At 37.5% G+C, this 18,887-nt stretch overlaps 1 protein-coding gene across 12 annotated transcripts in view; it reads right to left on the bottom strand.

Annotated features, from left to right (window-relative positions):
- Positions 1-18,887, bottom strand: part of Cntn4 (contactin 4) — a 990,533-nt gene that overhangs the window by 499,718 nt on the left and 471,928 nt on the right. For all 12 annotated transcript variants that reach the window (XM_029478673.1, XM_029478674.1, XM_029478666.1 and 9 more), the window contains one exon: positions 10,250-10,397. In XM_029478673.1, coding sequence (XP_029334533.1) covers positions 10,250-10,304 — 55 coding nt within the window. In that variant the 5' untranslated portion in view covers positions 10,305-10,397. The remainder of the gene's footprint in view (positions 1-10,249; positions 10,398-18,887) is intronic.

Below are 18,887 nucleotides of genomic sequence, written 5' to 3'. Positions count from 1 at the left end.
CTCTCTCTCTCTCTCTCTCTCTCTCTCTCTCTCTCTCTCTCTCTCTCTCTCTCTCTCTCTCTCTCTCTCTCTCTCCATAGCTCTAGCTAAGATTCCTATCAATGGGGATTATGGAGCTTGAGATGGCCATCTCCAAGACTTTCAGTGGATGTACTGGGACTCCAACTCAGCCACAAAATCTTAAGCCCCCTTTTTTGTCCTGTCTACAAGATGTGCAGAGTTAAAAGAAGCAACAGGAATTGAGGGGATGGGCAAAAGATGACTGGCCTAGCTTGAGAGACTCATGCCATGAGAGAGAGCTCACCCTTTCAGACAAGAGCCTAACAAAATTTATCAGGTAGGCTTCAGCCAGCACTGACAGAAACAGATGCAGAGATCCACAGCTAAACATTAGGCAGAGCTTGGGGAAACCTGTGGAAGAGAGAGAGAGGAAGGACTGGAGGAGCCAGAGGGCTCAAGGACATCACAAGAAAAGCAACAGAATCATTAACCTGGCAATTTAAGGGCTCATAGAGACTGATCTGCAACCAGAGAGCATACATGGGATGTGCCTAGGTACTCTGCACATATGTAGCTGTTATGCTGCTGGGTCCTCATGTGGGACTCCTAACAGAAGGAAAAAGGGCTGCTGTCTGCCTGTGGATACCTTTCTTCTAATTGGATACCTTTCTGCCTTGTCTAGCCTTAATAGGAGATAATGCTCCTAGAATTACTGCAACTGGTTGGTTGCTATCCAAGGGAAGTCTCCACTCTTATGAGGAAAAAGAGTGAGAGGGTTTGGGGGAAAGGGGAGGTGAGAGAAAGGGACAGGAAGGGGAGGAGGGAGAAGAAGAAGCTGCAATCAGGATATAAGAAAATGAATAATGTAATTAATAATAAAATAATAAGAGCAATAAACAATCTCTATATACGCATGCATAGATATATTTTAGTCAATACCTTAGTATATTTACATATATGATTTCCTTATTTTCAAAAGATTCATTATTTTGTATTCATGTGCTTATGATGTACTTGTGAGAGTGTAAGCCATGTATGTATAAGTCCCCACAAAAGCCAGGGATGGATGTCATATTCCCTGGAGTTGGAGTTACAGACAATTATGAGGCATCTGACATGCATGCTGGGAACCAAACTTGCAGCCTCTGGAAGAGCAAGCAGTAGGTGTTCTTAACCACTGAGCCATCTCTCTAGGTATATAAAGTCTTTATCATCAAAGCCCATGTTGTTCATTGGAAATTCAAGACAAAGCAAGTCTTTACTTGTAAGTTTCCTAAGTTCCCACATTAAAGTAAAAGGAGAAATGAAAGAGGCAAAGCTTTATTTTACATAAACCAAAAGATCAATTCCAATACATGATCATATAAAAACCACTAATGAAGTGTTCTGCACTCAACAGCCTAAGAAGACAATGGACAGAGCATAGAGAAATGTACAAGTAGAGCCAGATACATTATATCTGTAAGCAGCAAAGTAGTTAAGATTGCTGCCACAGTCAGACACCTGGAACAGAAGAACAAAATCTGCCATCCTCAAAATGGATGTGGCCATGTGGCTTTTAGCAATTGCCTGTAAGTGTAAACATTCCATCCTCATAAGAGCAGGATCATAAGACTCAAGAAGCTAAGGAAACCTAGAAGATCAGGAAACAGAGAGCTACAACATTCGAAATTCCCCATGTACATGCTTATAAATGGAGTAATTGCCAGGATTGGGGAGCCTCTGGGCTACTGCCTTCATGCAGGACGCTCTAATAATGAAACTTTGGTGAACAGCCAACTTTTCCCAGAAACAGTTACCTTTAAGTACTTAAGTCACCCATGTCCCTATAAGTGATCTTTCTACCCTATTGTCTCAATGAGCTAGACCTGGGTGGAGTCATTTCTGGGGAGTGTTGGTGGTGCCTTACCTGGGATAGAAGACATTTGCTTTTATTAGCCACGAAATTATAACATAGAGGCCTTTGGGTTCTGACCTCCAACATTAAGAACAAGGGAACTAATTTTCTGATGTTTCAGACCCCACTGTTGGTGGCAATTCCTTAGGCCAGTTCTGAGGTGCTGATATGCATATTGGTGAATCAGTTTGTACAGGACACATTTCAAGACATAAGGAGTCTCAAGCATGGTGTGAAAGCTGAACTTAAAAAAAAAAAACAAAGAACTTCAGTGATGGTTTCTTTTATGACTGTTTTCAAACTGCTTTTGAAGTGAAAATATTTGAAATAAGTTTTAATTTGGATCTGAGGAGGTGAGCCCTCTCCCTCAGAGTCAATTATTTTCAAAACAAAATAATGTCATTGTCCTTAAGGGAAAGTATGCTTGATTACTCTGAGAAAATACGAAACAATCTGGCAATCCACTAGGGGTTTTGTAAACTATGAAAACTTATTTTATCTCCCAAAGTACAGAATTCATACCTAATAATACATATTATCATTTGCTAAAATGCTGTGCAATTGTACTCTACTTGCATGCTCAAGGGATACATCTAAATACTCTACAGCACATTTTCAATTTCCATTTAAAATTATATTTAGCAGAGGATGGCCTATTAGATCATCAATGGGAGGAGAGGCCCTTGGTCCTGTGAAAGTCCTATGCCCCAGTATAGGGGAATGCCAGGGCCAGGAAGCAGGAGTGGGTAGATTGGGGGGGCATAGGGGATTTTTCGAGGGGAAACTAGGAAAGGGGATAACATTTGAAATGTAAATATAGAAAATATCTAATAAAAATTAAAAAATAATATTTTCTATATTCCATCATAAAATTGATATCACAGGGCTATATTATTCCTACCAATATGTCAGAGACAATGAAGAAGGGTTTTCTGAAAGAGTAAGCAATATTGATAACCAGGGTACACTTCTGCGTAAGAATATCTTTCATTTCAGACTTTTAACTCTTTTGATGGAATTCCTGTCCTCTTGAAACCTAATTAATTTCTGAGAATCAATTGTAGAAATTATCACTTGTCGTACTAACCCTATAATACTTGCCCTGCATGCCTGGGTGGTAAGAGGGTGAATCTAAATGTTTCTTTGCCTACATGAAAATATGTGAGGACCACTGATGTTCTGCTCGTTCTGATAGTGTTGTTTCTCACACTTATAACGAGGGTGACCATAGAAGCAGCAGATTTCTGTACTCTATATGAAGGCAATTGCTGTTCTGAGTACTCCATGCTTCCACACTTACACATATATAAACAGAGACACACATGCACACAGACACACACATTACACACAAAACACATGGGCATACACATAATTACACACCTTAAGTATTTAGTATTCACAAACATTTACCATGTTGCCATTGTTTAAAGAAGGTGACATTCCATATTTTGAAACGCAGATGTGCTATAAATCCTGGTATACAAAAACTATAACTTCTAAAGAACAAGAAAAGTGTTCTCCAAGAAACTAATAGCTAGAGTCAGTAATCTCTCCATATAATCACCACCAGTACTAGCACATCATCATCATCATTATCACCATCACCAACACCACACACCATCAACATCATTAGTTTTGAGATGATAAGAAGTGTTTAATTTAGAACCATTCTACTTTCTTACAGTTTAGCAATGGAAGGTCATTGAACATATGCTGAATGAAGCAATGAATCATAAACTCACCCTAGCACTTTAATAAACTTGGACTATACCAGAGACAAAGTACATAACCGTGAGTCCAGTCCTCAGAAACATCAGAGGAAACCATTTTTTTGTTTGTTTGCTTGCTTTGCTCATTTTATAAATGAGAAAATAATGATATGAGTCATCATTGCCATCATCATCTTCATCTGACGTAGAGGATGGCATTCCTTGATAACATGGCCAAGAAGCATCAGATCCTTAGTAATGGCCAACTCAGTGCTCTTAAGTGTGAACTCAACCAAGTTTCTAGGGGGTTTTCTCTGCATGAAACTCAATATTCAGAATCAGAAATTGAAATGATGGGCCTGCATCTTGAATGAAGCAGCATCATTGGTTAACATATCAATAAGGAGATTGGTCAACTGATATTAACAGCATCCAGTGTTAATGTGCTCACTTGTCTCTTATTTTCTATCTTTAATTCATCTCACTCATCAGCATTCTATCACTCTCCCCTACATATGATAGGACATTGACACTCTTTGTAAATTCTTCCCTTATTTATAGTTAAGATGCATAGCATGGCTGAGCATACCAAATGAAGTCATTAAGGTCTTTGCTTTAGGAAAGGTTTTAAATTGATTGTTCTAATAATTTTTTATATTACTGCCACTATGCATCCATGCCTATGGGCATAAACAATTATTGCTGGTTTAATCTATTTACCTCAGCTTTACTACTGATTAATATTTTTCCATTGTGAAATTATTTAAATATAAAACTCATCACTGAAAAAAAATCTTTCGGCTCTTCTTTTTTTGGGTGAGAGCAGATATTTTCTTTTTTCCTGTCCTGAATTCTTTACCATTGGAGTCATTGTTTTCTTTGAATATAATTAGCTTTCTTCTGGGCTTAATCTTTGTACTACTTGTGCTTTATTTTGTGGTCATAATTATGAGAGAGCAAGAGAAAACAGGAATCTTAAACTTCAGATTATATAAACTTTATAAACATGCTTTCATAGGAAAACAATCAAAAAAGACATCACTGTAGGACTCTATTTGAAGTTACTAAATTAGCACCCAGTCTGCTCTCTTTTTGTCTTAATTAAATACATTACTACTATGAGACCACAAACTACTGTAGGTTTAGCTTTTTTGCTATTTAGCTATTGCTATGACAAAACACCATGACCAAGACAACCTATAATAAAACAAATTTATTTGGGCTTATAGTTCTAGAGAACCAGTAGTATATCATCATCAGACTGAAGAGTCAGGACAGCAAATAGCAGGAATGGAGGCTAAAGCAAGAACCTGAAAACTCATGTCTTGAACTACAAAAACAAAACAGGAGAGACTGGGCTGGATGTGGATTTTAACTCTCAAAGCCCACCTCCAGGGACATACTTCCTCCAGCAAGGCCACACTTTCTAAGCAGTCCAAAACAATGCCCTCTGCTGGGACTCCATGGTTCAAACGTATGGGACTATGGAGGCCATTTTTAATGACTATCAAGCATCACAGCATCTGTATAGAACTTGGATTATTTGATTTGGGTATTGCTTATTTTTCTGTCTTATCTGGAGGAGAACAGAAAAGTGTTTGAAATTGAAATATTACACCTGTTGTACTGAGAGATCAAGCCTTGCAAATTCCTAGGTATTATCTCTTCCTTTTGAGCCTATAAAGACATAATGAAGAAAGAATGAAGTGTGAAGATGTTTTTTGTTTTGTTTTGGTTTTGGTTTTGGTTTTAGTTTTTTTTTGTTTTTGTTTTTGTTTTTTTTGTTGTTGTTGTTGTTCTGTGCTGTAACATTCTGATAAAGTGGCAAAATGTGTGACCATCAAATTCTATGTACAAATATGGGTAACCTCAATAGAGTTATTTTATATTCAAGGCCTGTAGCCACAGACATCCCACTTTTCATTTTAGGCACCAAGGCTTTCTGATCCTAAAATAAACTTCCAGAAACAAACTTGGGCCTTTTCCTCATGTGTTCTTACCTCAGATGTTGACCTCTGTTTAGAATTTATACTATTTCTTGTTGAGCTGCATCCCTGTAATTCCCTCTTCTACTGAGGACTCTTCCTTTTTCCAGTTTTATGAACACTTACCACTCTCAGGCTAATCTCAGAATTTCTATTTCTTCTATGTATTATCCAAGACCTTTCTCCATCACTCATACTCAGAGGCAGCTATAATAATAGCATAGGTATGGTGTGTGGGGGGTGGAAGGGGCGGTATGTGTGGTGGGAAGTGGTATGTGTATATTGAGTGTGTATGCAGTGGGAAGTGGTATATATGTGAGTATGTGGTGTGTTTATGTGTGTATAAGTGTGTGTTAGTATGTCTGGTATGTGAGTGGTGTGTATGGTATATGTGTATATATATATTAGTGTGTATGCATGTGTGCATGAGTTTGTGTGTATATGACTGTGTGTGTACATGTATGGGTTGTGTGTGAACATGTATGGTATGCAGTGCATGTATGGTAAGTTTGTGTGTGTGTGAGTATGTGTGTGGTGTGTGTGTGTGTGTTATGGGTGTGTTTGTCTTGTGTGTATGTTCCTATGTATAAGTGTGATTGTGTGTGTGTATGTGTGTGTATGTGTGTGTGTGTGTGTGTGTGCACATGCGCGTGCGCATATGTGCACTCAGGCATTTGTGTGAACAAATCAATAAAATGTTCATAGTTGCCGAAGAGTCCTTTTCTAAAAATGAGATAACTGCTGAAGTTGGTAAATGACAAACAGGAGAATAAATTTAGCTCCCCTGAAACCAAGACAATCTGAGACTGTATGGAGCTTACATTTTTACACATATTCACAGAGGGTTTTCTTTTAAAGTCTTCATGCCTCTTGCTGCACATAAACATATGGCCCAGGCATTTTATTCTTTCTTTCAAACTCTGCCAATGTGAACAGAATTGGGAACACATTGTAAAGCATATGACTTGTAAGAAATTTCATATTATTTGAATTAAATTGTAGACTTAGTTCTAGCCCTATCAATATACATATTTGCATCTCCAACTGTGAGTACAGATAGAATTGAAAGAGGTTTGTTAGAGATCATCTGCATTACACAGAGGGTTAAACTGCATCCAAGAGAGGCAAAATGACTTGTCCAACATCTGTTAAACAATAGAATTAATAAATACTGAAAAGAATGCATCTATCCAGTTGCAAGACCTAGATTTTCATAGGTTTAACTCTATGATGCAGCATGTGCATGAACTGCTATAAGTACCAAGCATGTTAAGGTACATACGAATAAACATATGCAGTCAGCTCTTCCATCATTAGCCAAAGCTGTGCTTCCTTCCTGGTGTCCTTCCTTATTATTGCTATGAACATTAAGTATTTGTCTTCTATTGATTGTTGTATATGTGTTATTGGTTTGCAGTCCCTCAAAAACAGAGTCAGAGAGAAATAGAAGAGTACAGAGCAGAAAAGGCAGAAGTTGCTACTGTGGGCATCTGGGGCTCTTCCTGTTGGGAATCCCTAAGGCACTGTGAGAAAGACTTCCTAAGAACCGACTCTAAGTAACAGAAGAGTGAGTCATTTATTTATGGACTGTCATGCTTCATTAACTGAGGACTGCCCCCATGGAGAGGGTTACTGTTCCATGGTTCCTCATGCTTATGATGTACGAGAATGGCTAGAGGCAGAGAAATATAGAAAAATGCCACCAGAGCTGTAGTTGAAGTAAGAACGGTCCAAGGGGCTGTTGGACCAACAACATGTGATACAGAGTTCCAGGGAACCAAGCAATAGTAAGCAATTTTACTATTTTACACACTCATTTTTAACTTGAAAATATGTGTTTGTGTTGGTTCCATTGGCTACTCATTTACTGAGCTATAATAAAGGTGATATGACTATCTTACGGGATTCCATAACTACACTAGAGTATAGAATTGGTAATCTTTATTTCTTTCTCTCCTCTCCTTTCCTGTCCATTTTATGTGACTGACCAATATAGGAAATTCATTAAATCAATACCAGCCCTATATGCTGGACCTCTAGTTGTTAGGCATATAACAGTGAACTAAAAGGACAAAATCTTTCAGCAATATAGCTAATAAGAACCTCTTTAATTCTATACCTCAGAAATAGTATTCTGGAGATATTGATAGGTGATCTGAAGAAAATGTAAGCAATTAGGAAAGTAGAAGATGTGAGAAACAAGGAACAGGGCTATTTTGTCTTATTTATAGTTGTCATGAAAACATCTTGTATCATACATAGCATTGTAGAATAGATATAAAAATGATAGAGATCAAATCCTAGGTGATTAAAGGCATAAATTAAAGGTATATTATTGACAAAAGGAGGCCCTGAAGTCCAATTGTAAGTGATATTATTTTGTATGACAAGAAAACCAATATTAAGGGGAAATACTTAGGAAGTAGCAAGGTAAGAACTACATACAGTTCAACTTGTGTTTCTTTGTATAAATCGTGTATCTTTAAAAGTATCTTAATTTGACTCATACTCTGATACTTAAACTCAACGATCATATGCATGAAATGTCAAACATTGAATCTGTAGATTCAGGTACACACATTAACTACGAGCCTCTGTTCACTTTTCATATTTGTAGGTTTCCTTGCTCTTTAAAAATGTAGAATATTGTCATTCCACATTAAAATGTCTTTAGGGATTCAGGAATAAATTCAATCACTTTATTATTCAACTTTTAGATAATTGCTACAAGTATTTTTTGAATTATGTCTAGAGACGGAGCCTAGCATTTTCTGGAAACAAAAAAAGAAAGAAAAGCCCACTGACCCAAAAATCACCACTCAATGCCCCTGAATAATTATTAAACCTTAAAGATTTCCTTTTAGGCATGGTTAGCCTGGTTATATATTTGGAATGGAAAATGATCAGGAAAAGAGTTGATAATTACAGTAAACATAAGCATGCATATTCTTCTTGCCAAACTCATTCTGAAATTTAAAGCTAAAGAATTATAGAAAAAATATGGATGATACACAGAAAGATGGAAAAGAGCAGTTAAGGAAATCTGTTCAGCACTGAGGGTGTCAAGTGCTAAGGAAATTAATGAAATCAAGACAAATAACAAGCAAACAAAAACATTAATTAAAGCTTGACTTTACCTACTCTGAAAGAAGCATATGGTAAGAGAATATTAATACATGTAAAACAGTTCACAGAAGGCTCATGGAAACAGTCAATGTACCGAGTCTATACAAATAGCTGCTCGGGTGAATGGTGTGCATGCTTGGGGTGTCTAGAATGATAAAAGTGCAATTTAAAGAAAATGTATTCAAATAATTATAAATAAAATACAACAAATTATAAAAAAGTACACTAGTAAACTAATAAAGAACTTATCAATGATTGACAGTCTAATGTTTAAAAATTAAGAATGCAAACACAATTTTAAGGGTTAATTTCAATCATAAACTGGACAAATTAACAATACTACTAACAGAATGTAACCCATGATGCTCGAAACTATACTTTGCTTGAGTTTGAGACAGCGATGTCCCAAGTAGAGGATCAGTGACTTTATTAATTTTTTTTTCAATTCTTGATAGATCTGCAATATTGTCTACTACTGGAATTAAGGAAAAAAAACATAATAACTGCTTGCTTCCTCGGGTTAGTGTAAGAATCAAATAAGGTTAAACACAAGTACTTAGTACAGTGCCTGTCATGCCAGTGAGGAACCCATACATACTGGCGCTGTCTTAGTTCCAATGGCACAGTCTACTTGTGAATCAATGGAGCCTCCATGGTAGCTGTGTATTTTCTGCTTAGGATTATAACCTCAGGTTCCAGTACTGAGCTTGCTTACTATAACCTAGTAATATCTAAATTGATGCATCAGTCAAAAGCAGGGTGATCCAAAACCCCTCTTTGTTTCAAGTTGTTAAAAATGCAAATATATTCAAGTATCATTATAGGACTTAAGGCTATGAGCAACAAATCAAGTTAACCAGAGTCAATTAAAAAGACTCTAAAAGACACATAGTAACTCAACACATGAAACAATTTCCAGCCCAGGTGGATTTACAATTCATCACTCCTGAATCACACATGTCAGGTGCTAGGCTCAAATCTCCCAGAAATCCAAAAAAGCAATAAACAGCATGTTTGAACTTTTAAAGCCTCTTTTCTAGTGGTTAGCCATAACCACATCTTCTATATTTTGTTTTCAGGTTCCTACTAGACTATAGGGGCATTGAAATGCAAAAAGCAGATAATAATAAGATGGAGTGGATTCAAAGAACTATTCAGATAAAACCCCATCCACTAACAACAAACAGGTAATGCTTTAGACTATATTATCGGATTTACTTCCTAATACCTCTGTGCAATTGAGCCCTGGGATGAGCAAAAATAACAATGTTCAAACTAAATTATGGCTTAAAAAGCTGTAAAGAGATCTATCGTCAATTCAAACATCACTGCGGATGTTTGGACAGATCACTGTGGAAAGAGCTGAGGATAGACTAGCAAGAAGCTATGTTCACCACTGTCAGCAAATGCTAGTCACTGTAACCTGTGCACTTATGATTTTACCATTGCCGTCTAAAGCAAAGGCCCACTTTTGAATTAGTGTGAAACACAGTGGCACCTTTAAATCAAAAAGTTTTGAAATGACACTCTACCTGCAAGGCACAACATGAATGATTGCAGCACTAGCAGTTCCCATGGCAACCTCATCTTCAGTTTCCGAGGTCAAAGGAGTTTCAAGTCCAATAACAAGTGAATAGAACTGCTGCTTCTGTTCCTTTTAAGCTTTGTGCAACCTTTAATCTGTGGACAAGAAGAGATATTACAATGAGATTTGGCTCCATGTCTCCTTATGGTCTTTGCATATCTGCCTTTAATTGAGTAAGAATAAAATCCACTTGTGGAATATATTACTGAAGAAAAAGAAAGAACACTGAATTATGAATATAAAGAAAAATAAGCCTCCTACTTCTATTCTATTTTGAGATCGGCTCTCTCTCTATAGCCCACACTGGATCCAAACTTCAGATTCTACTGACTTAGTCTCTTCAGTGCCAGGATTACAAATGTAGAGTCATATGCCCAGTCTGCTTCATATTCAGTTCTCCTAAATAATGCTTAGGCAAAACTGGGGCTACTACGCCCCTATACATACCTGGTAATATAACAAGAACCTAGGATAACTGCTGATAAACAACTTCTTTAAACAGACAAGCATAATAGTTTCCCTATTTGACCAGAAATCTGAAACTCGAACTCTGCAGTAAAGATAGCCTCTTTATTCTGTGAAACTTTTAAAAGCTACATAACCAAATGTAGGAAACCACAGGCGTTCTGGAGAGCCCTGGCAGCTCCTGGGAGAAGGGAGCAGATTCTACCCATGCTCAGGGCAAACAGAGCAAGGACATGTGGGACCCAGCCCCAGATTTGTAAACTTTTCAAAGAAACACTCAACAGTATTGTATTTTGAAAAGTGATCAAGTTTTAATGATTGGCAATCACCTTCAAATATTTTAAGATGTGATCATGTATGTACAGAAAGACTGGACATTTGATGTGAAAGCATGTATAGCATCCCTTCTAAGGCTCAGGGTACACTGCAAAAGAGGGAATTGGAAGCATGTAAGGGCAAGAAGATAGGATGATGATCTATAAAATGCCATCTTCTATGCAAGACACAGCAGCATAATCAGGAATTCACAGCAGCTGCTTATACCTGCACTGCGGTACTCAAGAATAGCTCATCAACACTCAAGCATGGATGGATAAAGAGCTGAATTATTGGTACTTATCTGTTAAGAAATAGGAGAGTCACTACCTTCTAGTTTGTCTCAACTGGTGAGCCCACTAGATAATTCAACCAATGCTCACAAATTTGGTTCTAATTAACTAAGTGGGTCGAGAATAAAATCAAATGTCGTTCGGGACTGGTTTGGATGATAGTGTTAGAGACTGGATAAGAGAGGGTGGGATGGAGGATGAGACTCATCAGCATACATATTATACATATGTGCATGGAATTCTAAAAATATGATTAAAAATAAAGAATTTACAAATTCATAGTAAGGAACTTTTCGGTCTTGGAATGAACTTATGAACTACAGCCTCCTAGGCCCTCAGCAAAAACTGCTGAGTCAGAGTCTCCAGAGGCTGAGTGTAGAAATCTTCAAAAGTTACCTGTGTTTGAAATCTGCTCCACTAAAGGAAAGACTGTATGTTTTTGCATCGTAGAAAATAATTGATATAGCTGTCTCATGAGAGGCTCTGCCAGTGCCTGACAAATATAGACGTGGATTTTCACAGCCATCCATTGGACTGAGAGCACTGGGTCCCCAATGGAGGAACTAGAGAAAAGACTCAAGGAGCTGAAGGGGTTTGCAGCCCCATAGGAGGAACAACAATATGAACTAACCAGTACTCCCAGAGCTCCCAGGGACTAAACCACCAACCAAAGAGTACACATGTAGGGACTCAAGGCTCCCGCAGGATATGTAGCAAAGGATGACCTTCCTGGACATCAATGAGAGGAGAGGCCCTTGGTCTTGTGAAGGCTTGATGCCCCAGTATAGGGAAATGCCGGGATAGAGAAGCAGGAATGGGCAAATTAGTGAGAAGGGGGAATGGGGATGGAATGGGGGGTTTACAGAGAGGAAATGAGGAAAGGGGATAAAATTTGAAATGTAAATAAAGAAAATATATCATACTTTCATTAATATGTATTAGCTATCCACTGTACTGATTAGTTTTATGTCAATTTGACATGAGCTAGAGTCATTTGGGAAGAGACAGTCTCAAGAATCAAAATGACCTCTGAGCAGTGGTGGCGCATGCTTTTTATCCCAGCATTTGGGAGGCAGAGGCAGGTGGATTTCTGAGTTTCAGGCCAGCCTGGTCTACAGAGTTAGTTCTAGGACAGCCAGGGCCACACAAATAAACCCTGTTTTGAAAAACATAAAAAAAATAATAAGGATGTCCCCACCAGAGTAGCCTGTGGCAACCTTGTGGTGCATTCTCTTCATTGGTGATTGATGTGGGAGGGCTTAACCTATTGTGGGTAGTCCTACCCCTGGGCAGGTGGTCTTTGGGTAGACAAGAAAGCCAGCTGAGCAAGGAATCAAGAATAAGCCAGTAAACAGCTCTCTTCATGGTTTCTAAAACAGGTCCTGTCTCCAGGTCCTGTTCTGTTTGAGTTCCTCTTCTGATTTTCTCCCTCCTCAAGATCAGAGTATTATCAGCAATACAAACCGTCACTAAGAATTTTACTTAGGTGATGCTATTTTGCAGTAAATTTGATGATCAAAGATTTTTAGACAAATTGCACTCTGTTACATGGCTTCATTGCTTTCTCTCATCCTCATGGCTTCCATAAGGCTGGCAGGCAGCCACACATGACACTCATATGGAGTACCATCTGTTTTCCAGATACAATGGACCTGCCCAAATGAACAAGAGACTGTCTAAAGCTCCTAGGAGCTCATGTTCCAATTGAGACAGCTAGCCACAACTTTATCAGGTATAATATACACTTTTATTATGGAAGGATACAAACTTTCTGGCTTGGAGAGCCCTCTGCAAGTCAATGAAGGCAGAACAAGGACTCTTACAACACACCTGGTTACCACATAAGTCAAAGCAAAGAATTCCAGAGAATGATGAAACTGGAAACTCTGGAAGTAACTAGTTGTGTGGTCCTAGGTATTTCTTAGCCTTTCTATGAAGGTTATTTTGGGGGACAAATGTCCTGGTTAAGACTGTGAAATCTCTGAAAACTGTACACCAACAAAGTTACCACATATACTGATAATTCAGCCTCAGCCACAAATACACACACATCAATATGTACATATACTATAAATATAATACATATGCACATTGTGGGAATACCAAGTATTATTTAATTGAATATAACTGGAGACTTCTCATCCTGTTCTCATATATGACCAACACACTGTGAACAAATACAGGCCTCTGTGACAAGGTGCTCTTAGGGTTAATTTACCCTACCTGCCACTGAAAAGCCTTTATATCTGGCAGGAAGACAAGAGAAAATGAGCTATCATCTTTAGAGAAGTCTCTCTTTTGTGGTCTTAAGTAGATCCAACTGTGATAGAGCCAGACTTAATATGTTGTGAAGACAAGAGGAACCCTTGACCTGTAATCTGCTGATGTGGCTGAAAGTGGGTTGCATCTCAAATTGGACCTGTTCAGATACTCTTACAACATGAATGGTGATTAGAGCATTTGGATAAACAGGATGTGCTGATCAATGAAAACTATTAATGTCTAAAGTGAGTGATCAGAGTATTAATAATTAATTTGCTAGGGTAATGTCATCTCAGATCTAGAGGTTGATCTATAATATTAAGCAGTTTCTAGGAGCAATTAAAACCAGCTTAGGAAAGGTATCCAGTTACATGGTAAAGATTTAGTTTATGATGTAACACTATTTATAAGGCGTAGTCTGTGAAGAGCTGAAGACTCTAAAGAAGGAGAAATTCAAGAGCTGTATGGACATTTATTTACATTCAGGTGTGTACAGTTCATCCTTAATAATCAGAAATAATAGCATCCTTTGTGGTCATTTTTCTAGTGGGCAGGATTATCAGAAGCAGGAGGTTTTCTGAAGAGTGCTGGAGATTCATGACTCTCATGTGGCACTGAGTTGCTGGATAGAAAGTTTCATAATTTCGGTTTTCTTGCCAGTGCCAGAAAGGAAGGTGCAGGATACGCTGAGAGTTATGGTGGCAATAGATCTCCAGTGCAGCTTTGAGCTCTCTCTGCTTTATTGGAAGGTAGCTGCAGCAGAGGTAGTATACTATGCACTAACTCTGAGATCTTCTCCAGGACTGACACGCATAAATCCTGGAGAGGATGCTACACAGTGCAACAGAACTTGGTTATTTTTCTCTGAGGAAGGAGAAGGAAAACTGAGAATTCTGCTTTTCCTGGTTTCTTTTTCTGTATATTCTGATACAATACAGAATTCCTCCAGTCCCTTCAGCAATGGCTTTGCTAGTAATCATACACTGGGCCTCACGATAGATCACTGATGAAGCCACAGAAGAGGGACTCAGCCCATCATTGAAATGCTAAACCTAGTCATATATTCATCTACTTCTGACACTTAACTAAATTAAAATTATATAGTCATTCAAATGGCATTGATTCAGCCCATGTGGTGGGGACATTTTTAGGTGGAGAGTACAGAAACATTGAAAGCAAGACGTTGTCTTCAGTGAGTTCACAGATGATTTGTGAAAGGCAAGTAAACCCGTAATGATAACTCAGCACAAAGCTTCGAATGAGTCTGTTAAGGAAAGTTGTGGAGATAGATAGAGGGAAAAAGGATCTAGGAATGGATAAGGCAAGGTCTTGAAGAAATTATTTCTGAGGGGCTATATGAGGTCAAATAATGGAGAAAAACTTTCTAATCTTAACTACCAGGAAAATCAACAGTCATGAAACCATGATCTCAGACAACATCAGGTTTGTAAAGACACAAAATAGTGAAAAATGTACTCTGGCACACTGCCTTGTGCTCTCATCTTTGACATAACATTCTCCAGCTGGGTGGTTCATTTATAAAATAAACTGTACCTATAACTGTAAAACCTAGTGCTTATTGTAAAGATTAAGGAGCATAGATATGAGCTTCTTAGCATGGGTACCATCCTTGAGTTGGATCTGGATGGAATACTATTAAGCTATCCTGGATAAAGACAGCTGTAAACAAGCTTTTATTGGAGTCAGAAAGGAAAAATGGGTGCTGAAGATCAAATCTTCCATCAGTCTTCATGGTATAGTAAAGGTTTTAAACTTGGGCTGGAAAGATAGCTTAGTCAGTAAAAAAATTTCCTTCCAAGATTAAGAACCTGAATCTTGATCCACATAAGCAATCCAAACTACTGGGTATGGTGGCATGTCATAGGGACAACAACTTCTGAATGCATAGAGTCTCAGACTTGATTTGGAAAGGTGAGAGCTGAGCTAGAGTGACATTTAAGCAGGACAGGATCCTAGCAAGATGACTTCCCTGTACAGAAATCTGCTTTCCAAGCCTCTCATCAGAGCACCAAATACTAATCTATTTCTTGTCTTTTTCTCCTCTGGCCAACAAGATAATTACATGTCCAATTATTGGGTATGCTTTTTTAACCCACGATGTATTTTTAAGGCCTCTAACCATGGAGATAAAGCAGGAAGGTGAGGGATTTGGAATGAAGCACATTGAATTCTTTTAAGTTTTGCTATGAAGCATGTGGTTTGGGGAAAGCTATGTGATTTCTAATTGTGTCAGATATTCTGTAGGTTGGAGATCACACATGAACGTCTATCAGCTACCAGAGACTATTCTAAAGGTAAACCAGAAAGTTTTGTAAATGATTATTCTTGTGCTAGTTCAGATTCTAATTTAGCTTTTTCCACCCCCTTCTTACTTATCAAACTGAGTTTTTAAATTTATGAAGGAAAGGGACCTTTGATTTATTCTTTGATATTTAATAGGCACATAGAATAATAGTGGCTTGTCAGGAAAGCCAGCCCCTAAGTAGCTAGCATGTAAATGGAAAAATAGATATACCTAACATCTTTTGTCTATGAACTATGGGTTTTTACACTCACTTCCCATTTAAACCTCACAAGTACCCTGGGGTCAGGCTGCACTATTCTTTACAGAATTACAGCTTTGCAATTTAGAATATGAGAGTCTATGGAACTTTTCCAAGGTCAAACATTCAGAAATCAATACAGACTCTATTTAAATCCATGTCTTCATACTTAAAGTAGTTGACTTTTGCTATAAGCAATGAATTCTTTTCGGAAAGTAAGTGTCTTTTGGTCTGACATCATGTTCTGATAGTGACTGTCACCTCCAACTCTGCTTTTCATGTTGTCCTTTAGCCAAGGCCAAACAGGATGCCATGCAGCAAAATTATAAAATGTGTATAGTGTTCTCATACAAAGTATAGTGTCGATCTCAGGACCGAGTCTTTGTCAGACCACATTTCTTTAGTGTTAATTTAAAAGTCCTTTCCCACAGCAGGGACTTTCCTTTTCTTGCTTATTATTACTTATTGAAAACACTGCCATTCTTAAATCAGCAGTGCAAAAGATAATCAATTGAAGTTGCATTTTTATAGTTGATCATTTTCTAGCTCTATTCCTGGTTATTGATGGGTCAGGTTAATTAGAATGGTAGAAAGAGTGAACATAGATTGAAATATGAAGATGAGGGGGAATCCATGAAAAGCAATGTGCCAACTATATGGATGGGGAAATGGGATGTAGTCGGGAGTTACTATTCAATAGATTTTTTTTTTTTTTAGTAAAGCCAGTTTTACAAATAATAATGTACAAATTGTAAAGGTCAAGGCCTCTACTCATAAGATATTTTAAATTCAACTAGATAGCCAAGATAAGTGACCATAGAAGTTAGCTGCTAATTAAAAAAAAAAAGTTGACCTTGGATTCTAAAACCTCACATATCTTAAAGTAGATTATTTAGCTTTCTCTTTTTTATCATCTTTGTTTTTGAACTACAATACTTCCATTCCTATGTGGCATCCATCACCTGCCAATTTCCTAGAGATTGTAATAAGTAGACTGCTAGTAATTCTGAAGGAAAAAAAAAGAAACAAAAAACCTGTATTTTAATTGATTGTATTGCTTGGGAAAGAATGTGAGGAATAGTGTAATATACTTGAGAAGTCACAACCAGTAAGCAAGGGGTAAACATGAGTTAGATGGAATTCCTCATGTACACTCTACTCACTCACCTAGAGCCTGCTTTTGATGATGCCTACCCAAGATCATATTAGAGAGGATCTCAAGAAATGGTGAACCCTACTCACCATCTAGTTGAAGGATTTTTCATCTAAAAAGTGTTTTCTACTTCCTTAGATTCCATAAAATGATTATTTTAAGTTGACATGTTCTATGGTAGAAGGCAGCTATGCACTATTATCTTGAATTTCAATTGAGGATATCAGAATTTCTGAATCTGGAGTCACAGGTTGTTGCAAGGAATCTATTATGGGTGCTGGGAACTGAATTCAGCTCTCCTGGAAGAGAAATCTATGCTTGTAAGGGACCTCTCCTGCTATCATTTCTATTCTTAAAGGATCTCTTTCATCTAAGAGTACTATCAATTTCTCTGTGCCATTTCTCCTCATGATAATTGACTTGACCTTGGACCTTTATTCATGGCTATTCAACATCAATCTGTAAAAATTAAAGTATCTCTAATAATCATTATATGGTATTAAATATGTCACTTGTCTAAAATTCAGAATAACTGGGGTCCAGGCTCAGTGGTACTACTGTCTCATTGCACAATTTCCTTATGCCTTTAGAGATGGTTAGGCCAGATTGTTATGCTTCCTATACCATTGAAATGCTTTGTTCTCTCAGAAAAGAGCTGTTTGTTCATATTTGGTTAAATAAAAAGTAGTCCCCAGGCCTTTGTTACCACTGAATTTTCTATATTCTCAATTCCCCATCTAAAAAATTAGTTTGAGACACCTTGCTTGTAAGTTCTGTGCACAATGTTTCTATAGGTAATTGAATCTCTAGCTACAAACACAGAGTCACTATCCACACATTGCACTAAATGATTGCTTACTGCACTGATTCCTAGACTTTTCTTTAACTTGTATATATATTAAAGGAGTATGTAAACATGGCTTTCTTATTTTTATTCTCCCAGGGGATAGCTCCCCATTCTAGGATCTTTCACTGGTTTCTCAATAGTGAAAATTAAGTTTTCCTTATGTGCTATTTATTAATTTTTTATTCTGTTTACTAATTTTGTATAAATAAATATTTTCATCTGTTAGTAATCATTTTCACTGACAAAAAATTTGTTTTCTGAATTTAGTCATATCATGTAATTTGGTTAATAAATTTTCCTCCAAGTTTCAATGATTATATTTCTTTCCCCTCCTGTCTTCTTGCCCCCTTTCTATTACCACTAGCAATTTCTTCATCTGGTTCCATTTTAAACTATATATAAAAACTTATCCTGATCTCTCTATCATAGTGAATCTATTCAATAAGCTCAAATATACCTTTCAGCACATCCGCTTTAATGTGCACCATCAGTTCAGGACAAAGAGATACGGGACATTTTTAAAGAATGTTTTTCAGTTTCTATGTACAAGTGTGTTGTCTGTGTGCATGCATGTGCACAATGTCCATACTTGGTGCCCACAGAAGCAAGAAGGAGGTCCTATAACTGAAGTTACAGTGGTTGTAGGTGCTGGGAATTGAAACCAAGTTCTTAACAGAGTACAAGTA

Source organism: Mus caroli, chromosome 6 (genome assembly GCF_900094665.2).
Source record: "Mus caroli chromosome 6, CAROLI_EIJ_v1.1, whole genome shotgun sequence".
Classification (NCBI taxonomy): Eukaryota; Metazoa; Chordata; class Mammalia; order Rodentia; family Muridae; genus Mus; species Mus caroli.
This window is presented reverse-complemented; position numbering and strand designations above follow the sequence as displayed.